The 25,094-nt window shown below is 39.7% G+C and overlaps 1 protein-coding gene across 6 annotated transcripts in view; it reads left to right on the top strand.

Annotated features, from left to right (window-relative positions):
* The first annotated feature begins 11,796 nt into the window (after positions 1 to 11,796).
* The window catches only part of bicdl1 (BICD family like cargo adaptor 1), a 28,909-nt gene continuing 15,611 nt past the window's right edge, over positions 11,797 to 25,094 (top strand). For 4 of the 6 annotated variants that reach the window (XR_006370105.1, XR_006370104.1, XR_006370103.1 and 1 more), the window contains exons 1-2: positions 11,801 to 12,663; positions 15,037 to 15,252. Coding sequence is in view for 2 of the 6 variants with exons in the window: in XM_044110613.1 (XP_043966548.1) it covers positions 12,268 to 12,663; positions 15,037 to 15,252 (612 nt within the window). In the remaining 4 variants the exon portion in view is untranslated. Of the gene's footprint in view, positions 12,664 to 15,036; positions 15,253 to 25,094 lie in introns of all 6 variants that reach the window. The other 2 variants (XR_006370106.1, XM_044110615.1) reach the window with 2 other exon arrangements.

Raw genomic sequence — 25,094 nt, 5'->3', positions numbered from 1 at the left:
CCTACTGGAAGCTCTCGCACGCTCATCTTTGTCACCGCTTACCCTCCTGCTGTCACTAAACGGCACAGCTTCCTCTAAACGCGCTAACATATGCAGGCTTGGAGAACAAAGTATGTGCCTATGACTTGGGCAGAGTGATGCCTAATAAACAGCCGTATCAGAGAGGATGCTATTACACACGATTGGTTATTGAACGAACCAAAAGGAACAGAGTACAAACTTTAGTACATTTGTTCACAGGGGTGGACATTTATCGTATTGTTTATCAATTATCATGTTAAATTTTGTATTCTGATATAAATTTTGATTTATAGTTGTCACAATAAATTCCAATTGATGATATTTAATACCCCACAAAACAAACCAGTGGTGGTCCCTCACTTTGTTGTCATTTGAAAATGACAACAAAGTCGTTATCAGGGAACTCTCTTCACCTGAGTGTCCTGGACATAATGCAGGAGCTCTGATGACAGAATTGAAAAAATAATAAATTTTTAAAAATCCATCATCAACTTTCAGCCCAAGATGGCCTGGTACCAAATTCATCTAGGGACCACCTTGTCCTTATGCATGGTTTTCTACCATAGCACACAAATTCAATTAAACCAAACTCCTATTCAGATTAGAGAGGACATTAATCCCAACCAGATTCCTCCAGGTCACCATAGTTGTCCATATGGGCATTTAAGTCTCCAAGGAACTCAAGGGCTTTTCCAGGCAGTACCACTTTGAGGACAGCATCCTGAGACTGTGTAGTAGCCACTGTTTGGTGTAAAAGCACTATGGAAAGCAATCAGAACCTTCCTTTTTGAAAGTAGAAGCTGCAGGATGATCACCCTATGATTCACAAACAAGTACTGCAGCACTGAAATGGTCAGCCTGGGCTTGTGAGTACCTCCACACCCAGCTAACTCCTCTCTCCCTATAGACATCTTTATACGAGGAGATAGTCCATCCCTCTACAGGCTGGTTCCAGAGCAATAGAATTATATTAAACAGCTTTATACAATTAAATATTTAGCACATTTTACTTACCAAGAAATATTCATCTTTAAGTAATCCATTTGACTGTTTTTACTACTTGAAGTCAGTGTTTTCAGTGTTTCTTTTCTTTGGAGCTGATGATGTAAAAGTTTTCCCAGTCAGTAATAGACTTCCTATTTATCTTTCTATCTATTCTTGGTTTCACAGTCCCAGTGCTTATTCTCCAACATCCTAATAATCACACTAAAGCAAATAAGTCCCACTCCAATGAGAGAATTTGTGAATCAAAATCATTTGAACTCTAAAGGACAACATGCTATGTCACCACCTTGTAACAAGATCCTCAGTGTCTGGCACACTTAGTAAGACTGAGCCTTTATGTAAATGGAAGCCAAGTGACACGTCATTGTGATCAACACACACACACACGCACACACACGCCCACACCTGCACACACACACGCACACACACCCAATAACAGATGGCAGAACCTAACCTAGCCTCCATAATGATGCCAACTCGGACAAAAAGTTTGTACAACCAGTGAAAGCTAGAATAATCTTAAAGTATTGACGAATCCCTTCGTCAGACAGATGGGATTCAGATGTCTGAATACCGTGGGAACAAACTTATTTGCTCGTGATTTTAATTGTATTTACTGTTTAATTGAAACACCACAATTGTGAAATTGGGTCTTTTCGACAATAGCGACATATCAATAAAGATTTGAGCACTTTTGTAATTAAAACGCAGCTGTAGTAGTTTCTGAATTTCCGCTTCAATACACTGTCCAATCAACCAAAAACATGTATTTTGGGTGCAGTCCAATTCTAAACAGAGCATAGGTTAGGGCATGAATGGTTGTTGTGTAGTGTGTGTACACTCATGGTAGAAAAAGTACATCCACTTACTTAAAGGGTTTAATGTATTAAAACATTAAAAGGAATTTCAGAATGATCTACACCCTTCATCAAGATCTCAAATAAATAGTTTCTACATCTATTGCTACTTATTACATAAAGCCAAAGCCAAAAAGAAGAACTTTGCCTCAAAAACTAAGTGCATGATTCCACTTCTTGTCAAATCATCTTTCACAGCTCTAACTCAAAGTTTTTGTTTTCTGCATGTCTTAAGTCTCAACTTTTTCCATAACTTGCAAGATTTCATTTCAGTCAAGCTTCAGCTGTTTGACAAATGGCCTAACTTTTTACTTTAGAATACTGTGGTATGCACACGGGTTCAGTCAGTGCAATAACTGCAAAGGGAAAGTCCTGGGTCTACAGGAAAGATCCACATTATCACCCTTCCAGCACCGTGCCCGACAGTTTATATGAGGTTTTCATGTTGATGTGCTGTGTTTGGTTTTTGGCCAAGTACAGCTGCTAAACGTGTGACCAAACTGTCCAGATTTGATACATAAAACCAAAGTCAAAATGTTGGATACATTTGGATACTAAATGTACCAAATGTTGTTCCAGTTAATTCAAATCCAACTTTTTTACACTCAAGTCATCTATAAGCCTGATGCATTTAACTGCATGAGAAATTAAAATGAGCTCAATAACAGGATCCCAATGTGATGAACATTTTTTGAAAGGCCATTTTGTTAACAGAGTTTCATTGGATATTTAAAACGTTTTACAGTTCCAGTGTCATATGTTCTGTACAAAACAATGGCTCATTAGTGTTTTAGAGGACGAACTTGCATCATTACGCCGTTATTAAAAATGGTCTCAAAACAACAATATTATCATTTATTGCAATAACTTTTTCTTTTCTGGAAAATTTTGTCCTCCAGCAAAATTTGTTATGACAGACCTAGACATGTAACCATTTCTAGACGTTTTTCTTTTGACATCCTTTCCAAAACAAACAAAAATTTCCAGTCACTCTTCATTACACTCTCGTGAACATTCATGTAACTAAGGCCTGTAGAGTCTGAAGTGAAGCCTCTGGTTTTAAGTTCTTCTCTGAACTTTGCACACTCTTGAAACCTTGCGGTAAATTTTCTTGGATTTCCACTCCTGGGAAGATTAGCAGCTACTTCAATGTCTCCTACTTGTAAATAGTCCTTCAATCCTAGGAATGAAGGAACTGAAGTGGTCTGGAAATAGACTTGTAAGCTTTCTTTAATTTCTATGCAAATGTCTAACCCTTGGCACTGTGTTAGCACACACCTCTGTGCTCCAGCTAACTGCTAAATTTTCACAGACGTGGTCGCTCTGGCTATTGATTAATCAAGTGCTTTTAATTCTACTTTCCCTCTTATATTTTGCAGAAACAGTAAGCCTTTCTACACGTTGCTTTTATGAGTTAGGTTTGTTTTTGTTCAGTCAATACTGATAGATTGAAATCTGTCAAATATTATTTTTGTCATGATTAAATCTCATAAAGAAGATGCCATATTTGTACATACTGGCTGGTCTAGCTATTTGTCCAGGATGTACTGTGCCTTTCACTGACTGGTTGCTGGAACAGTAAGATACAGATGGTTTGTCCTAATTAGATAGATTCCCTAGAAGGCTCTGGAAGTGGTCAGCAGGGTAATAAAAAATGTTATGATTAAAGAACAAAAAAACAAACGACTAATGTGGAGGAGAGAGACTTCTTCAACAAGAAGCTACCTTATTGGTTCATCCTCATCCTCAACCAGAAAGAAAGAAAAGTTTGTGCAGAGGTCTATAAATATGTTGCTTTAAAATTATGTCACTACATAACACAAGTTTGTATATGTATGTTTGCAACAGTTCACCTGTTCATCAAATCCATAACCTTTCATAACAACTAGCGTGGCGAAGCAGCTGCAAAAAAGCCGGCTGGACCATCTGAATTCAAGTACTCTTATCACTGATGATGAGTCACAAGTGAGAGCAATAAAGTTGTCGACAATACTGTTAATGCTACTTTCACCACGTCTGTGAGCATGTTTTACTGACATCAGTAGGAAAAAGGATGGCATTTTCAAAGTGAGGTCTAGTACTGGGCTGAGGCACGTAGAAAGTCCTGATGTTACCTAGCAACAAGACAGTGTATCCATCACAAAGAGCAATCTCAGCTAAACTCTGACCTAAAGCTGGGAAATAAAAACTCTTCTCCACTGGACATTCACTGGTGTCTTATCCTTTAATAACTATGTCTGCTGCGTCTGAGATTTTTTTGTATCTATTACATCAAATAATCTTACATGACATAGTCATAGCACTACTTGTTCATGCAAAAGAGTAAACATTTGTAGTGATAAATATTAAACAGCAACAACAGTCACTATGCTTTAGGAAGAGCCAAAATGTTTTTAAGTCACTGTATAAGCATCAGTATATGAACACTGCCATCCACTGGCAATACATTGAACTAAAGTCTCCATGATATTCTGGGTGGTGTTTCATGCTGCTGTAAAGTAGGCCTATCAGAAAACACACTGCAATATAGAGGGTTAAAAAGCTCAGCGTTGTTATATAACAACCTTGGATTCATTGGGGGGAAAAAAGGCAGAACCAGGGCTGTATGACTAACAGTCGATGTTACATAAGCGACATTAAGCAACCGAAAACATCTCATGGTTTTTAATTATTATAAACTGTAAGTGATAAAGAAGCTAATTTATCAAGTGCTCTAAACCTGAGCACACATTTGGTGGACCGTACCACCGACACATGCAGAAACAGGAGCTCTATCACAGAACTGTGGGACATATTTCAGCCATCCATCATTTAAAAGAATACACCGCCACACCGTCACTAAATGAACAGTTTAGATCTGATGTGTGCAAAGGTGCAGCAGCCGTGCTGATCGTTGTTTACCCGTTTTAAACAATGATGTGTAAGAACGGTTTCCAACCCCTAGAGGGCGCATTTGTCTGCCGTAAGAAGCAGTGGAGTGCTGCTTCAGCACTGCTGCTATGTTTACATAATTTTAATAATCTAATAATCACATAAAAAAATACAAATAAAGAGTTAATGGATACAGTTTGTGTCTAGTTAATAATTGAATGGGTCTGAATGCAGGTTGCTGCTGTAGTTATTTTTCCTTCAACCAAGAGCATTACACTAATAAGGATAAAGGAGGCGGCTATATTGATTTGGCTTAGCGGGTTCATCAAAGTCCAGCATTTTTGATGTGTTATGCGGAAATAATCTATGAGGCACTATGACCCACACCCCTGGCCCCTAGTAGACCAGCATGCTGTGACCCACTTCTTTTGTACCTCCAGTTTATCAGCTCAAGAGGCTTTTGTTTGAATTCAATCAAAAGAGCCCAACACCCCTCCCCCCACACGCTAACCTCATCGCAACTAGTATGATCCACAAACATACTGGAATATCTGCAGGAGCCTCAGTTAACCTTTAACAGAACTACAGAAGAAATCAGTGTGTGGATGTACAACAACAAAAAGGAAACTGAAATTATTATCTTTGGTAGAGGAATGTATAGAGTCACACAGTGTCATCTTTTATAGCTAGAAACTAGAGATCTGGCCCAAAATCTGGGCGTAGCAATGAACTGATCTGAACATTCAGAGCCACATAAACACAGTTACAAAGTCGGCCTTCTATCACCTGAAGAACATTAGAGGACTAATGTCTCTGCAAGATCTAGAGAAACCCATCCATGCATTTATCTTTAGTTGCATTGATTACTGCAACAATGTCTTTTCAGGTCTGTCTAAAAAAAAAAAACTAAAAAAAAAAACCCAGACAGCTGCAGCTGAAAATGCTGCTGCTCGCCTTCTGACTAAAACCAAGGTGATATCACACCACCAGTTCTAAAGTCCTTCCACTGAGAGAGCAGACTTTGAAGTACTACCGTTAGTTTATAAATTACTGAACGACTTAGCACCACAATAAATTAAAGATCTACTGATGTATCAACCTTCCAGACCTCTCAGCTCTTCTGGTTCTGCTCTGCATCCGAAGAACCAGACATGGAGAAGCAGCATTCGGCTTCTATGCACCACAAATCTGGAACAAACTTCCAGAAAACTGAAAAACAGTCGAAACACTGAGTCCCTTCAAATCAAGGCTAGAAACCCAGCTGTTTAAAGTTGCTTTAAATCCATTGTAACTGGAATTTTGATCAACATATTTTATATATTCCTGCTTGATGGCATTTGACAAAATCTAATGTTTATTGCTGTTTCATAATTTGCCATTCTGTTATGTTTTTATTGTGCAAAGCACTTTAAAGTGCCTTCATGCTGAAATGTCCTGTACAAATAAAACTGACATAACATGAATTAATATCCACTAATACTTAATCAATAAACTAATTTCTGCTGTAAATATATTCCCTCTTGTCAAGTCTTTTTCCAAAAACTCAACAAAAACTTTCCATGCTGATTTTTCTTTCCAGCAATAGAAAATATGTGTAGCAATCAATGAAAAACTCATACACTCTTGATCAAAATCTTAAGACCAGTCAAAAAATTGCAAGAATTTGCATTTTGCAACATTGAATCTTAAGAAGGTTCTAAGTAGAGCTTCACAATGTTAAAAGGACAAATCAGTGCAAGAGACAAGAACATTTGAGCAGGGAATTGTCTGAAAACTGCATTTACACTCAAACATGATTTTTTCAGCTGATCAAAAGTTTAAGACCATAGCTCAAAAAACCCTGAAAACCCCCCAAAACAGAAATCAAAGTGTCAAAAAAAAGGACTCAGTAATGAGTAGCTCCACCATTCTTGTTGATGACTTCAAACAATCGTTTAGGCATGCTTGATGCCAGTGATGCCAGGAGGCTAGTGGGAACGTTGCTCCAAGTGTTGAAGATGGCTTCACGAAGGGCATCCACTGTCTGGAACTAATGTCCATTTTTGTAAACTTTCCTTGCCATCCATCCCCAAATGTTCTCAATTGGGTTTAGATCCGGGGAACATGCAGGATGGTCCAAAAGAGTGATGTTGTTCTCTTGGAAGAACTCCTTTGTCAGGCGGGCATTGTGAACTGCAGCATTGTCCTGTTGAAAAACCCAATCATTACCACACAGACGAGGGCCCTCAGTCATGAGGGATGCCCTCTGCAACATCTCCACATAGCCAGCTGCTGTTTGACGCCCCTGCACAACCTGAAGCTCCATTGTTCCATTGAAGAAAAACACACCCCAAATCATGATGGTGCCCCCATCACTGTGCCGTGTAGAAAACATCTCAGGTGGGATCTCCCTGTCATGCCAGTAACGTTGGAAGCCATCAGGACCATCAAGGTTAAATTTGTTCTCATCAGAGAAGACAACTTTCTTCCACCTTTCAATGTCCCATGTTTGGTGCATCCTTGCAAAGTCCAAATGGACAATTCTGTGGCATTGAAGAGGATGTGGCCTTTGAAGACGTTTTTTGTTTCTGAAGCCCTTCTCTTGCAGATGCCGTCTGATGGTTATTGGGCTGCAGTCAGCACCAGTAATGGCCTTAATCTGGGTAGAGGATCGTCCCGTGTCTTGACGGACAGGCAATCGGATCCTGCGGCTCAGAGCTGGTGAAATTATTTTGGGTCTACCACTTGACTTTTTTGTTCCATAACCCTCAGGATCATTTAAAAAATGCAAATGACTGTCTTACTGCATCCAACCTCAGCAGCGATGGCACGTTGTGAGAGGCCTTGCTTATGCAACTCAACAATCCTACCACGTTCAAAGTCAGTGAGCTTTCTTGCTTTTGCCATCAGGAGGTCTTGACAGTGTAAAGACTTCACAGAAAATGACATGGAATCCAGATGTTTGCACAGCTTTTGGCTTTTAAAGACTATGGTTTTAAAGACTTTTAAAGACTTTTGATCAGCTGAAAAAATCATGTTTGAGTGTAAATGCAGTTTTCAGACAATTCCCTGCTCAAATGTTCTTGTCTCTTGCACTGATTTGTCCTATTAACATTGTGAAGCTCTACTTAGAACCTTCTTAAGATTCAATGTTGCAAAATGCAAATTCTTGCAATTTTTTGACTGGTCTTAAGATTTTGATCAGGAGTGTATATCCAAAGATCATACCCATGACCCACCCTACCCATGAAAGTTATAGAAAAGACAAATACATTCAGCTCAGATTCAGTGGCTAAAAAACAAAAACATTTTGCAGTGAGACTTTGGATAAGAGCTACAGGAAGAGATATTTCTTCAGCTGTAGTGTCTCTTTAATGGCTCCTTGTTCCGAGCCATTAAATGTTAAAATAAAATGTAAAACTATTCCCCTTACAAACAAAAACCTTATGCTTACAGTTTCTTCTGAGCCATCTCCACGGTTATGCTGCTTGGCGACCCACTGACTGTTTTTTCCTTCTCCGCTGAAAGGAAGGTACGACATTTTTATTCAGTGATGTACAGGCAAGATTTTACAGGTCAGTGGTAAGAAAACAAAAGAAACGCTTGTAGACTTTAGCATGAAAGGGATAATTGTCTCCCCATCCAAAATTGATGATGAAAAGGCAGAGCAGGTCATAACTCATAAAAGTTTAGTCATTGAAATAGACAAAGAACTGTAATTTAATCATTTAATCACAAAGTAAATGCAGGGGACTGCAACAGAGGATGTTCTTTCCTCAGAAAACAGAACATTTTCAGATTATTCTTCATTTCACAAAGCTCTGTTTTATCTCCTAGGCTTATTTGCACTTTGTGAAATAAGCATGCTGAGGATCATAAAGAATTGCAGCGAATTATTAAATAAGCTGTAAGGGTTATTGGAGCTGCCCAGGCATCAGCAGCCCAGCTGAGCTGATTTCTGAAAGGATGGACGATATTCTGGTGGACCCAACACGTCCTCTGTTCCCTCGGATTGCTACTCAGCTTCCAATTCTGCACAGTATGTAATATTGTGTTGCAAACAACAATATCATTTTATCTTTGCATCGCTTTGGTCAAATAAATGTGCTTTATAAATAAGGTTTGAGTTAAACTGCTCTGAACTGAATTGGAAATTAATCGGACTGTATAGAGTTAGATTTGACTTAATTACTCAGTAACGATGCTGGACAGTAGAGAGTTTTTTCACTAGCTACATACTGACAACGCAAACACAGCTGGGTAAAATAGTACTGACAAGGCTGGAACGATTAATCGAATTAATCATGATGAGCCCGTTATTGAACCAATCAAACTAATTTAGAAATCAATTTATTGTTAACTGGAAAATACAGAGTGAAAAACTGGCCATTTGCTGAAAGAACAACACAGTCAGAGCAGTCGTTAAACCAAAACTGTACAAAACGTGTATATAGTTTGCCTTTAAGATTAAATATCTTTGTCTGTAAAAATATACTCAATTCAATTTTTGTTTCACCCAGTTAAAATTCTGTAAATAATAATAATAATAATAATAATAATAATAATAATAATAATAATAATAAAATCTTCTAATACGCACATTTTCCAGAAGACACTCAACAGATTAGTAGACAACATGTTTTTAGCTGCAGATGCATCCTTTGTTACAAATAATCAAGAGCTCACTAAACAAAAGCTGACTTTGCCTTTTAGGCAATAAAATGTTTTTTCTTATTTAAAAAAGGAATTATTTTTTTTATTGAGTCTGTTATGTCTACCTTTGTGCTAGATATCACTTAACGCATTGGTATTACACCAGTGGGACTGTTCACCCAGGGCAGCAAAAACACTAGGACCACCTCTACTATCGTGTGATAAGATTTGATTAACAACAAATAAATAGAGAACAAAAATCTAAATAAAAACCCAAAGAGATGGAATATGATGTTACCAGATGTGTTTGCACTTGTAAATTTTACAATTAAACATTTTGAGTTTGATTTTAATTGAATTTACTAAAACGTCAAGCTAATAGTTGCTGGTAGGAAGAGATTGAATCTGCTCTACCCATTGTCAAAGTTTAGTAAAGTGAAGGTGGGAAAAGAAAAATCAAATAATGTTTTAGTATTTGGTGTCATTTTGTTCAACAACAAATTTTCTGCCATCTTGTTTGTTTTTGTTTTTTGTTGTTTTTTTCATTTTGGCTTGGTATGAATTTCATAAGTTAAATGACTCAAAAATGACCCTGGGCAGCATTGTAAATTAATTAAATGGTTATTATGATCGAAGAAGTTTGGTTCTTCGAAGTAAAAACTCATTGCTCTACTTGTTAAAGTCAAAACAGCTTTAAGCTAACACTTTTGTAAGGTCATATTGAATTAACGCTAGCTCATATGGAGAACGCTAATTTCTGCGTTTACTCACGGTTTTGTTACGTGATTTTAACAGCTAAACAAGTGTGAGTCCGGGGCCACTTACATCCGGGAATCAAGTTCTAGATGTTTCCCAGCTGCTGCACACCTGACGTCAATGAGTCATTAGCAGGTTTCAGCTGAACCTGATGACAGGTATGGGGGTCAGTTCATCTGAAACAGGTGTGTTGGAGCATACCGACGTATAGAGGAGTGGACGCCGCATGAATCGTACGGCAATGTCGGCGCCATATTGTGAGGGGCATTTTTTGTAAAAGCTAAAAAAGTTGCATAAAACCACTTTTGTTTGATATAAGTCGTATTTTATTTATCTAGTAATTTTTTTTTTATTATTTTTTGCAAAATTGTTGTGCAACAAGGCACACATCTTTCAGATAAATGCATCTTTGTCACATAAGTACATAAAAATAATTCCCTGGTGTCATCAAGATATTTTTTGTGAAAACTGAGACATACCTTCCTGTTCTTTTTGGGTCGTCAGTGATGTAACTTCTTTTCATCCAGTCCAGTATTGTAGAATCACAAACACTGATCTCAACCAAGATGGATGAGGAGTGCTTTATATATTTGTTTCTTCTTTTTTTCAGACCTTCCTTGATACGCTGTCAATGACTTCTCAGTGATTTTAGCATGATTTAAGCTTCATTTGCTGTCTGTCTGTAATGGTGTTTTAAGCTCAGACTCTGAAACACCTTTATAACTCGTTCCCAAACTGTGACATCATTGACTTGTTCTCTCAACTATTGTTGAATTTCATTGAAAGGGTCATGATGTGTTACTTTTGGAGATCTTTTCACCTACTTCATGTTGTCAGACAGGTCCTGTTCAAGTGATTATCAATATTCATGACTCTTAGCCCACCCTGCCCTTTCAGTATAAGCCATATCACTTTAGATAACTATTCTTTAATCAAATAAAACATCATTTGAATACTGCATTTTGTATTTATGATGCCATCTATGTCTAATATTAACAATTGTTAATTGTAATACGAGAAAAAGTAAGCAAAATATATCAGAAAGTAGGAAAAATATTTTTCACAGTAAGCTAATGTGCTTAAAATATGTGTAAATGTTGCAGGTTTTTGAAACATATTTATTTTTAAGTTATTGATAATCACCTAAATTGAGACGCTTTAATTTACTGTACTTTACACGTCCTCACTTTCCTAATGGCAAAAATAAAATAAAGTTGTTTTTTTTTGCTTACATCTTTAATAATAATAATAATAATAATAATAATAATAATAATAATAATAATAATAATAATAATAATAATAATAATAATAGTAATAATAATAAATGTATTTATCTATTTAATTTCAAAAGTCACTGTTGGCAAAAAAAGACTTGTGACGACACTGAAGCATGATGGAAACATTGTTGTTCTTTCCTGGTACCGTTAATTTAGCAATAAAACACCCTCGGGTAATACATTTTTTTGATTTTTTTTTTTCCGTGGCAGGTGTGTTTTTTGGTGCTTCACTTGAGATAACGGCCCCTCGCTCTCCCTCCTCACGTGCTCGCTTATTGGGTGTCATAGAGGTGTGCGAGGAGCACCAAAATATGGCGCTATCATTTTCAACCAATAGCCGCTCGGTTTGTAACAGGTTTCTGCTTGCCGTCACGACGGCGACGGGAGCGCGCGTCCGAGATGGGGAAAGGGATTGAGAGGCGTCGGGGTCGCGCTCACCGTGTTTGGCTGGCAAGTGCCTGCTTCACCAGGTTCAGCATTATGGGGGATCCTGGACCCCGAGGCGAGATGGACCCTCATCGAGCGACCACAGCACAGGGACCGTGCAGGCGGTTCATACCGGGGTAGATGACAGCTTTCATGTGTCAATAAGTGAGCCGCAGAGAAGGCGGTGTTTTCTGGGAGTCAATCAGAGCTGGAGTCACTGCTTGGTAGGTTAACGAAGAGAGACGGACGTGAGGAAACTGGGAAGTCGACCTAACTTAAATAAATACCGCATTGAACTGAGCGGAAACAATGAATAAATTGGTGATTACGAGCTGGTCCGGTCAGCCTGGGCGAATCGGAACAGGCTGGGCTCGTCCAGTGTGAAGTCAGCTCCCATCTGTTGACTTCTCCGCCGGGCGGCGATGTCCGCTTTCTGCCTGGATTTGCAGACGTCTGCCGTGGTTTCAGCACCACTAGAGCTGGACAGCGACTGCATGGAGCCGCCGGCCAGCCCCGGCTCTCAGGAGCCCGGCGGCTTTCAGGGCCACCCGCCGCCGCGGCGCGCCGGCTCCGGAGGCCTTGGCACGGCCTTGGAGGAGGAACTGGCCATGATCACCCGGGAGCGGGGAGTCGACGAGGAGCTGGCGGAGCTGGAGGCGCCAGCGGTGGGGCACAGCGCAGATATGCTGTTGCTCTTCCGACAAAAAGAGAAGGACTTGGTTTTAGCAGCTAAACTGGGCAAAGCGCTGCTGGAGAGAAACCAAGACCTGACCAAGCAATACGAGAAGATGCACAAAGATCTGTGTGAGAAGTTGGAGGTAAACAAGAAACCCCGCTGTAGAAGTTGTGATAGTCTGAAATATCAAAGTTGTCCTGTCAAGTTTGGTCACTTATATCAATTTAAAGACAGTCGTATTTTGACTGAATTGGTTTTAGATGGATAAAGTTGTAATCGATGGTGACAAATTCACAGTAAAATTATGTACGAATGTTTATCTGAGATGTAATTTTTACAGTGGGGGCTGGGATTTAGTTTATCTTGTTTTCAAAATGCTTTACATGAGCTAAGCGACAGGCTGAGAAAATCACCCACAGACAGAAACTAATCCTGTTTATGTTGTGGGCCTGTAGTATCTGCCGGGCATCTGTTCAGCCTTTTGATCCATATTCATCCTTTTGCATGAGCTCAGAGGGAAACAAGCTGCCATAAAAGTCCCACATTGTTTGAAGCTGTTGTTTTTGATTCACCCTGATCTTTCTTGTCCACGTTGGCTTTTGTCCAAAGAAGAAAATAGTTCAGATTCCATTTAGTTTAACCTCGGACCTGACCATTATGACAACTCCCAATCAAGCTCTGAATACCGCTGACAGTGCAGTGCTTCTGTCCTCTTTTTGTTTTTTAAACCATTGAGAGTTCAAGTTACAAAACACTGTCTGTACTGAAGTTAAGCCATTAGATTTTCCTGTTCTTTGTGAAACTCTTCAAACTCTTTGAACTTTTGCCACAATTCAATTTGGAACTTTTTGTTGGGACTTTATGTAATAGGATAGGCCAGCATGAAGTCACAGAAATTGTAAAGCAAAAAAAAAAAAACAACAATTTTTGCTTTACAAAACCAATCATTTTTCAAAATTTCATAATTTCATTGTATTTATTCATTTATTTGACGAGGTGATGCACACAAACATAGAACAGAACAAATCTGTAATTGATGCGTCTCTGCACGGTTGGGATTTTCTATTCATTATAGTACATACAACTTACACAAAGACGTACATTTTCATTCAAAACATGGAAACTATTTTCGAACCTGTAAATTCATATACTAAAAACCATACATTAAAATACGCACAATTTATAAATCAAGACATAATAAATATATTAAAGTTTTCCTCCTTGCATATAATCTTACAACCTTCAAATTTACATCAATATCTTTGTACATCCTCAGTGGCTCCCCATTCTTGCCAACTTACTAAAATTGTACATATAATACAAACTCACTAATACATACACTCCCACACAAACGCTCTCATTAATTAAATCTGAGTGTTAAGGATGACCACATTTTTTGTTTTTCTTTAGCCAAGTTTTTGTCATGTGAACAAACTTTTTTACATTGAGGTTTAGCTTTTACATGTGGGCGGGGTCAATAAGTTCCATGACGTCATATTTTAATTTGAAAAAGTGGTCTGACCAATCCGAACAAAGAACTGAGATTAAATTACACACATGTTGACTGTATTTACTAAGTAGTTGACTTCTGAAGGAAACTGATTGCACCGGATTTTAATTCCCAAGAATGAATACAAATGCATGGGGTGATTTTCAGATAAAAACAATGTAAAAACAATGAAAAGTATGTACTATTATGTAAAACTTGGTGGATGCAGCTAAACAAAATGTAAAAAATACAATAATTCCAAACAAGGAGATAGAATAATTTTTTAGTAATTAGTCAACTTTTAGGCTGAAAATTAAGGCTGCACCGATTAACAATCTTTAAAAAATAAACCTGACCTGTCTTCCAAAATTAAGGAAAACAAGGCTGATTTATCAGCTGGCTGATTTACCGATGCTCCCCTACTGAAAACCAGAGAGCTCTCTTATTGTTCACTTCCTTGTTTCTCACCATTTTTCCTCGTTTGACATTTTCATGTTAATTTTTTAGTACTTTGTCAGTTCTACACTAAATGTAATCTATCCTGTGGGTAAATCAACACTATCATACTCAAACATCTGCATTTAACTTGAGGTTCCTGAACTTCTCTACCACTTTGTTGTAATAATAACTCTCTCAAGGAAAGAAAACTGAACTGTTTATGAAACATAATAGTATGAGTGAAGCCATAGTCACATTCTGGGGTGACTGTGGCTCTGTGGGTGGAGTAGTTGTTTTGTAGATGGAAGGTTATGGGTTCAATTCCAGCTTCCTCCTGTTGTATGTTGATATGCCCCTGGGCAAGGCGTCTAACCCAAAGTACTGATCTGGATATCGGTGTATAAATGCGTAAGCTTTTCAGTGGATGAATATGGCTGTAGCGTAAAGTGCTTTTGAGTGGTCAAAATGACTGGAACAGGGCTTTGTAAGTTCAGTCCATTTACCATTCTTATTTACTTTAGATGTATGCTTACATAAAATAAAGAACGTAACCTTTGTCACACTCCTGTCCCCCTCCTCTACACCCAGCACCTGGAGCAGGAGAAGCACGAGTTGCGGCGGCGCTTCGAAAGTCGAGAGGGTGAGTGGGAGGGTCGCGTGGCCGAGCTGGAGACGGACGTCCAGCACCTGCAGGGCGAGCTGGAGCGCCACCAGGTCCAGCTGAGGGAGGCGGACAGGGACAAGACCAAGGCCATCAGCGAACTGTCTGAACAGAACCATAGGCTGCTGGAGCAACTCAGTAGGGTGAGGAGGAGTGAGTCGGTGTGTGTGTGTGTGTGTGTGTGTGTGTGTGTGTCCATCCTCATGCTTCAGAGGTTACAGCTTTAGGCCACCTGGGCAAATCTGCAAGGAAGATTTAATTAGCTAGGGCTTTGTGTTGTGGGTCACATGGTCCTAATGCTTCCCTTATATGGCCTTCCATCCAGTCACGGCACACTTCTTAGGGAAGCACTGTGGTCTGTGTGGATGTTTGTATGTATTCTGAAAACAAAAGTTCTCTGAATTCTTAACAATTTGGCATTATGTGGACATTTTGCTGGTTCACACAATGAACAAAGAATTTGTGGGTTTGTGGTTAGGTTTAGGGGTTGTTAGGGAAATGTCTGAGTTAAGCATTAATACAGTTACTAAAATGATTGAACACCAATCCAAAGTCTTAATATGGGTAGAAATACAAAAGTGTGTGTGTGTGTGTGTGTGTGTGTGTGTGTGTGTGTGTGTGCGTGGGTGTGTGTATGCGTGTGTGTGTGTGCGTGTGTGTGTGTGTGTGCGTGTGTGTGCGTGTGTGTGGCCTTGTATTTGATACAGTGTATGGACCATCTAAACGCTACATTGTTTCTTATGGGGCCTAACGTCAGGGCCTCATAAGAAGAGATGCTGTTTTAAGAAGTAAGGGCTAGATTTAAGACTAAGGTATGAATTGAGTTTAAATTGGGTTTAGGCTTAGGCATGTACTGGTAATGGGTAGACTTAGGGTATGGGTTAGTGTTAGGCTATAAAAATGAATGAAATGAATGCCAAGTCATATTTGAGGGTAGAAATACTTACTATGTGTGTATGTCTTTCTGTCTGCTTGTCTAGAATAGCACAGGCTGCTCAGCCCAATGAGTTTTCAGGCCCCTCTTCCCCCTCATGGTGGACCTACCCCTGTTCTGCTGATTTCTCTCACTTAATCTGAATTATGCCAGCTCCTAAATAAAAAGGGAGGGCTTCCAGGTCTCACACTGAATAATTTACGCAGATTGAACTATGCGCTTATGCAATGGCCCTTTGCTTATTGACAGGTGATTTGAGTGCAGTTATTTGTGATTCGGAGACAGATGAATGGAGAAATTAATGGGAACAAAGCTTGAGACGTTTTGGGCCAGACGTCGAAGCTTTATCGTTGCTGGAGATGGTTCACAGACTGCAGGGTAAGCTGAGGCCGGCTGCGAGGGAAAGATTGATGGAACTGAGAGTGCTAACGTTTGTAGCTGCTCTTATTTAAGCCGCTCTAAGAAGCTCAGAGGAACTTCTCAATCTGCTCAGCCGAAACACACAAGTAACATTTCAGCGCCTTTGATACATTTCAGTCAAGAGACAAAACAAAATGTAAACTTTTTTTTTCACTTCATTCAGCAGTGTTACAAGAAACTATAAGTTTTCTGACAATAATTTGATTTCATCAATGTATTGAAGGATTACAAGTGGAGGATGTAGAACTGACTAGAGAGTTATAGATTCTCTAGTGAAATAATAAAGAATAAGCAGACATACATTGAGTTTATACAATAGCAAAGAAAAATAGATTAAATTCTTTTAAAGCTGTTTTTCAATATAGACAATCTGGTGCAGGAGATGTACCTGAATGCACCATAGAAGCACCTGTTTTCAAAGAGAGAGAGAAAAAAGACAAGAGTGTCAATTTGTAGCCCAGTTTTTCTACAAGAGAGGAGAGTAGACTGTGAGAGATTATCAACCATTTAGCATAGTTAGCTTAGCTACAGACTACTGTTTGTCTTCATTTCTCTAGCATTTAATGAACGTAAGGAAAAAATACCAACATATTCATATATTTAATTTGTACTTGCACCTTTTACCACACTTAACAACAGATGAGTCAGTCAGCAGCAGCTCTAACTCTGATACCAGCATAACCTCTCTGCTGTCCCAGTGAAAAAGGTGAGCAACATTGTGTTCAGTGACGAGCTAGTTAGCTTCATTCCAGGGACTTTTAGAATTACACAACAAAAATATATTTATGACAGAAATTCAAACAATCTTTATAAAATAATAATAAAAAAACAGCCTCCTGTCTGGACTGAAGCCAGTCCTGACAGTACTACTGTAGCTTGCATTTAAATTACAGAGATCTATTCCCACATAGATATACATGCATAGATAACAGCAATTATTTATGCTGCAGTTATATACGTCACACTTGTCTATAAGCCACACTTTCGGAGATTTTTGTGACTGGCACTTTTTCCATAAACTAAATGTGACTGTGTGGTGACGCTAAATAAAAATTATTTTAACAGACTTTTAAACACTTAGATTCAGCAAACAGCCAGTGAAGCCAATAGGACCTCCTCTCATCTGCAAAAAGAAATCCTTTTTGCAGTCGTGATCCTAAAGCCACCAAAATGGATCCCATCAACACCTTGATGGCCCCTAGAAAATTGTGACAAAGGGCAACCTGTGGAGAGTTCAACTCTCACCGGATATTAATGTTGCTTTTTATGTTTCTACAATATGAACAGTTTGCAAATTCAACTTTTCCAGAAATTAGTATTACCTTTTAGAGGACAATTTACATGTAGGGGGAACCGGAGCACCCAGAGAAAACCCCCACTAACACTGGGAGAACATACAAACTCCCACAGAAAGAGACTCTTGGTTAAGAACTAAGATCTTTTTTCTGTGAAGATGCAACCCATTTTTTTTTTTTTTTGGTCTAAAATATGAGATGTATTTTGAGGTCTTGGAAACGGTTCAGAACTTTCCTGGATACTTTTTGTTAGTTGTTTGTTTTAGAGGTTTTCTTGCTTCTCTTCAGTTTTTGTTGCTTCTTGAGGCTCAAAGTTTGTCGTATCGTTTTCCACTCTGAAGATGTTTCTTCACAGACTGCCTCCACTGGTTCAGGATCTTGGCTTTCCCTTTTCTCTGACAGAGTTTCCACACACAGGTCTGTCACTTCCATGGCTTCAGGATCAAGGAAGCTTGAATCTCTCAGCATCTCGTTTACGAAGTCATTTAGCTCCTTGGGAGATGCATCAGGAAATTCAATATTCTCTAACAGATGATCCAGATCCATGGTCTCAGGGTCATAAATGGTTTTTACAGGGATAGTGTAGTTTTCCCTGTTTGGTTCTTGATGCCTGGCCACTTTTCTTCTTGGAGGTCCTAGTTCATCTCTGTCTTGGAGCTCCGTTTTCATATTTTCCAGCTCTGTTTCATAATTAACCTCACAGCTACAGTACCGTTGTTGGAGGACAGTGAGTTGCTTTTGGAGACTGTCCTTCTCGGCTCCAAGTTCACTGATGATCTTTTGGTCCCTCATCATTTTCTGTGACTGAGCTTTCATCTCTTTATCTACCTCCTGCTTAAATATTTCTGCTTGCTGTCTTAAAGCAGAAACATCTCCTTCATATGTCATTTGAAGTTCCTGGTAAGAAACTTTAGCCTGCTCCAGTTCACTTTGGAGATGTTTTATGGTCTCTGTGGATTGCTGCTGCAGCAAAGAGAACTCTTGTTCCATTTTCTGATGCAGATTGTTCTTTTCAGCTCTAAGTGCATTGATAAGATGATGGTCATTCTTGGCTCTTTCCAAATTAGCTTCTTTCTCACAATTCACCTCATACTGATAAATGTCTGCTTTCTCTCTCAGGGCAGAAACATCTGCTTCATACCTCCTGTTTAATTCTTGGTATGAAATCTTATACAGCACCAGCTCACTCTGCAGACGGTTCTCTGTTTCCTGCAGACAGACAATCTCCTTGGACATTTTTTCTTGGAGATCGTCCTTCTCAGCTCTCAGGTTTTCAAGGATCTTTTGCTCATGCTTGATTTTTTCTTCATAAAACATCTGCATGTCGACCTGCAGATTCTCCTCACCTGTAGCTTCATATTTCGATTGAAGCTCCTCGTAGCGAGTCTTGATTTGGTCCAGCTCTTGTTGGAGGGCGTCACTTTTCTCTTTTTCTTTCTGGATTTGTGACCTGAATGCTTCCTCACCCACAATATGAGCTACCTTCAATTGCTCAAATTCCTTCTGCAGCAGCCTTTTCGTCTTGTGTTTTATGTCGCTGTGCATCCTGGAAGCGATTATAGCTCGTCTGAGAGACTCTGAATCGGAAAACTCTTCTCCTGTCAGTAGTTCTCTCTTCATGTCCTTGAGTCTTTTCTGCCCTTGTAACTCGGCTTTTGTTTTCTCCAGTTCTCTTTGCACGTAGACCAGCTTTTGGTTCTCCTCAAACCATCTTGCTCTCTCCTTTTCCAGAAGAGAGCCAAGTCTCTGGATCTCTCTCTGTAACTCAATGGGAGGCGTTCTGTTCTCAGTCCAGCCTTGCAGATTTTGTCCAGCTCTCCATGCTCCATGCTGGGGTCTCATCTCACCGTTGGAGGAATGTGGCCTTTGGTTCCACATGTTTGGACAAAACAATGTTTGTTAAAATCCGTTTTGATCTGCAAACAATCTCAATGTTCAACTTTGAAAGCGCTTTGAGAACGTCTGAACTTGTCAGTAGTGCAGCAAACAATGACAAGAATGTAGAAGTTTGTTCCATACATACAGTGCTGATGACATCAGAAGCATGACTCTAGTCGTGACATCACAGAGTTTTCCTTCATCTCTGGAATGATGATGTGAGTGTTTGAGAAATCTACCACACTGACCAACCAACCTCCCCCATCATCCTTCTCCTCACCTTCCTACCCCCCATATTGGAGTTGGGATGGTTATATAGTGTTAGGGTGGCTCTGATTTATTCTTTCTGTAGACTTTTGTTCCTGGTGATTTTTGTTGAGGCTTTGCATCTTAGGACAGTTGTCCCCTCTGGTTTTGGACGACATGCAGTTGGAAGTTTTTTGCTCTTTCTCTTTTAGTTTTGGGCAGTCGGTTTAATGCGTATCCATGGCAATACTTTTTTAGGTTTAGTTTTATGACTGAGAGATGCTGATCATTATCTCAAAAGCTCAAATAGTGAACTAACTACTGCAACACACTTTATGTTCTCAACTACAAAGTTTTGCTCACATTTGTAACTGAAGCATAGCTACAGACATGTAGCTATGTTTACCTCTCATAATTAAGGAAATGTCCCTCTTGTAATTATGGCACTGATAGCCGTTACTATCAGTGCTGTGATTATATCACAGCGATCTGCTTGTTCCCATAGGAGCAGGAATGCTGCTCATATTTCCTGTGAATTCAGACAATCTGCATAAACACTAAAAGCAGTAAATGCTCACATTCATTTCTACCCAGATTTCTGTTTTGTAGTTTAGCACTGAGAACCAGGACAATGGAAAAAGTGCCTCCGGAGTTCAATACAGAGGTGCTTTGATATCCTTGTCAGCTGTGGTTCCTCTGATAAAATGTGTGTGTGTGTGTGTGTGTGTGTTGTTCTTTTGGGAGAAGCAGTGATATGCTGTGAGGCACCTGCAGCTCCGTCTGGAACAAAGACTCCATGAGGAGGAGGTTTAACCCCTGGTCTGCTGGTGTGCAGAGGATCTTCTTGTCACATCTTAATCCGATTTATCCAGCCCCTGACCACCCTCCCTACCCCCAAATCCCACTTCTGATTGGTGTGGGCCATAACAGCATCACCTCATAAGTCTCCACTCTTCCTTTTTCTTGTCAGCTGTGGATCGCTGCAAAAGCAAAAACACTTAACATAATTAAATGTTTAATCTAGCTGAAAGCCGGTTTTTGGAATGTGGAAAGATTTTCCCGGGGAGTGTTGTGATTGGTGGGGCAACGGCACATTCTGTGGTCTCTGCAAGTCCTCGAAATTGGTGCCGGCTAATTGAATGCATCGATTCGGATGGCATGATTCAGTGAGCTGGGGAGGCCAGGGGAAACCTGCAGGGTAATAGAGAAAATAAGGTCAGCGGTGCTGCTCCTGCTTTCATTTTCTTTTCTGTGTTTTGTTCTCTTTTCCCTTTCTGTTCAGATTCATTACTAAGCAACGGGCCGTGACTAAGTAATAGTAACATGTTACACACTCAGTCTGAATGCAGGGAGTGCTAGACCAGCCTGAAGGGGCCTCGGACATGTGAAGCCACTTGAGACATCCTGCTATTCTCATCTGCCCTTCCTCTCTCTCATAGTTGACTCTTTGATCAGAATAAGATTGTTCCACTTCAGATGACCCTCTAGGTTCTCTTCCCCATATGTCGTTCTTAGTAAAAATCCTAAAGAGAGCTGAGCAGGATGTGAACAGGAGTTAAATGTTGGCTCATCTTCCCAGATCACCGTCTTTCATGAATGAGTATTTATCATGTTACCATTTAGCCAGATAAATTTCTTATTAAAATTTTCATTTATCATTGAATAATGATAGATAAATCATGATCAATTACAATCAATGCTGTTTAAAAGAAACCTGTCCGTATTGTCCGGATTCTCTCCACTGTTTGTTCGAGGAAAATATAAAAACCAACAAAATATGACTAACTGCTAACAGAAAGTCATAACTTTCCTACAGCTATGGCACTTCCTCTCGCCACTGAGTGTGGAGAGCTGATCCCCTTTACAGATTCTCCCAGCTGAGTTGTGAATCTGTGTAGCTCCTACGATGTTCCCATGGGCCCTCTGGCTATTTCTCTGAGTGATGTTCTACTTGCTTTATCATTTTTTGTTGATGGGTTGAACAGATCCCTGTAAGATGCTCAAAGTTTGGGGAATTAGGTTCGAACGTAAACTGGCACTAGATTTCACAACTGTTTCTTTTTGGTCCTTGATTTTCATGACGATGTTTGTTCTCTAAGAAACCCCTGAGACCTTTCTAGAACAACTGTATTTATATAAATTACACCCAGAGGGACTGTTTGCTAGCTGGGCGTTTCCCCAATGTGGTTGGTTGCGCTGAATTTTTATTAAGAGGTATTGGAATACAGGGAGCTGAATACAAATGCATATCATACTTTTCATATTTCTACATATACAAAGAATTTTATTTTTGTTTTTGGCTGTTTTGTTCCAGATCCAATGTTAAGTATTCCTTTGAAAGTAAAGTGTATTTATTTTTGGCAAGATGTGCTTGCATCATGTCATTACCATTACATCAGTATAAAAATGATCTTCAAACAATATTATTGTTCATCGCAATAATTTTTGAGACAATTAATCACTCAGCAAAATTTGTCATCATGACAGGCCTAAATATCACAGCAGGTAAAATGAATTCATCTAAAGAAGAAAAAGAGCATTTTTGGAAATTGAGCTCATTTATGACAGTAACCTAGGACAGAACAAATGACAGGAAATCACATTGGTACTTGCTGTTTGATTAAATCGATGCCTTATTTTTAACATTTAAATGTTTCAGTGTGTGTGTGTGTGGGTGTGTGTGCGTGTGTGTGTGTGTGTGTGTGCTGGTCTCTGTGTCAGGACAGCCAATCTCATTGAATCTAATCGGATCAGAGTGAGGCAGCAGGAAGGGGACCTTTCTGTAATTACATCACCCAGAGGCTCTGAGGAGGCTGGACATGCACCGACCCCAGCTTCAGCATCCTCACGTTTTATGGCTTTGCTCCGTTTTACTGGACTGACTGAGTTAAGTGCTGACAGCGGCCTCCAGGGGCTCATCACTGCTTATTTGTTGCTATAGTGAAAAAGCCATTTCAATTCCTGCTTACTTAGTAGAGTTTAACACACTGCATGCGACTGAGCCCGGGAATCAGATGGACATAAGAGTTATTTGACATAAACAATCCAAAATTTTACAAAATGACATAAAAGCAAAAACTTCAAAATTAATAAAAGCATCCCACCAGTTTAGAGCTGCCTTTGATTCATATTTATTTACAGAAACATTAATCAATATGTTTGATGTATATTTGCTTGATTTTAATTGGTTACTGTGTTATGTTTTTATGGCGTGATGCACTTTGAACTGTTTTGTTGTTGAAATGTGGTACACAAATAAACTTGGCTTAAAGCTGCAGTAAACCATTTTTATAGAAAAAACAACTTTTTTACATATTTGTTCAAACTGTCATATTGTGACAGTGTGTTATGAAATAGATATTATGTGAAATGATCAATCTCCTCCACCTCCTGCCTGAGCTGCTATTGTCTGACGTAACGCACCACTCCCAACCAAAGTCAACCATTAGGAGCAAGGAGGAAGGGCTTAGCGCTGTCAATCAATCTCATGTACTCGCTACTAAATGTCCTAATGGCAGAGAGACAACTCACTGTTACAGGAAAAACGTCTATCCACCATCATCATTCGCCAAGCTAATTGCCCTTAGCATACACAACAGGCTCTTCTAGCTGTACAATAACAACAAGGGGCAGCACGAACAAGATGGTGATTGACAGCACTAAGACACGCCTCCTGAATATGACTGGTTCTTTATACTTAGCAGCTACATTTTTCCACAGATTATCTGTCTCATAAACTGTCATGGCATATTGAAAGTTTCAACAAATGTGTCAAAAGGTTTTTTTTATAAATGTTACGTACTGCAGCTCTAATAGCAGAGCCATAAGCAGTGAAACAAGTACTCATATTAGAAATGTGAGATCATCCAAATAGACAAAAAAAAGAAGGAAATTTAGTGTTGCAGTGCCTGACATCAGAGCAGTGACCTCTTGTATCAAAGCTATTAATCCTCATCTGGGGTTGGATTCCTTAAGACCTTTGCTGCATGTTTTCCCATTTTCTGTGTCTGATTAATGTGAGTAAAGGTCACTAGCGCCACAGGAAGTGTATCCAGAAAAACTGTGAATACCTCGACTCCAGATGTGACCCTGAATGTGGCACAATCTCACTTTATATCACCTTGTGTTGGAGTCTCAGTGACACAATGTTTCCTTCCACGTCAAACTCAAGCAGGACTTTTTTCTCTGCTCCTACCACAGCCTGCTGTCAGAGGGAATCTGTCCAGGTTTCAGAGCAGAGCATCTGCATCCCGTCAGTGCAAAGCGTTGCTCTCAGGACGGCGATTGTCAGCAGCAGTTAGAACGACAGTCCCAATCCAAACCGGATTGGGACTGTCTGATTGTGACTCCTGAAAACGCCAGAAACAACCTGACCGGCGTGTCGCAGCCTCGCCAATACCACTACTCTCTGGTTGCTATGACAACCAGAGTGACATGCAAATTGTGGTGTTGCCATGGGAATGCGCTTTCCTGAATGGCACCGAGACAGCGTGTTCGGATGCGAGGATGCGTCACCTCGGACCCTCTGACGCATGAGTCGGGTCCGGCGGCCTCGGAGGGGAACCGACACTCTGATAACGTCAGAGATGGGAGAGTTTTGGATTCCTTCCTTCGCCACAGTTTTTTTTTTATTATTCTTGTTTGGCCTCTTTCACTGATAATCTGGAATCTGAGGAATTTAGCCGCAGATTTGGCGACTGTACGCACGCGAGTCCGAGGTCAACCTCGTAGTTTTCCAGTGTGATCTCTAAATCGGTCTGTTTACTGGGCCAGTGGGTCAGATGCCCCGTTACCACGGTGACCTGATCGGTCGCCTCTACTGTGCCCTGCCAGCTGCACAGCATGGTTTAAAGTGCACATCTGTCCCTCTAAATGCAGAGCGGATTAAAGGCGTGAGCTCATGGTAGTGATTTAGACACAGATTGTAACTCTGTCCAGTCTCCAACTGGGTTCTCACATCTGGATCTCAGTCTGATTTTTTTACAGGCTTGTGACTGATCGCACTTGATGTAGTCTGGAACTAAACTTTTTTCTTTTTATGTAAAATTGACTTTTATTTTGCTTTACATCATGTTATAATGTTTTTCCCTCATCAAAACCATTGATTTAATTCTTTCATACATGTCTGAGAAATCCTTTAATCTCTATGGCAACCATTCAGCTGCTTGAACCTAGCCCCGCCTTCAACGATAAAGCTCCTCCAGTTTCCAAG

Source organism: Gambusia affinis, linkage group LG03 (assembly GCF_019740435.1).
Source record: "Gambusia affinis linkage group LG03, SWU_Gaff_1.0, whole genome shotgun sequence".
In the NCBI taxonomy this organism is placed as follows: domain Eukaryota; kingdom Metazoa; phylum Chordata; class Actinopteri; order Cyprinodontiformes; family Poeciliidae; genus Gambusia; species Gambusia affinis.
Note: the sequence above shows the minus strand (reverse complement) of the source record. Positions and strands in the feature narration are given on the sequence as shown.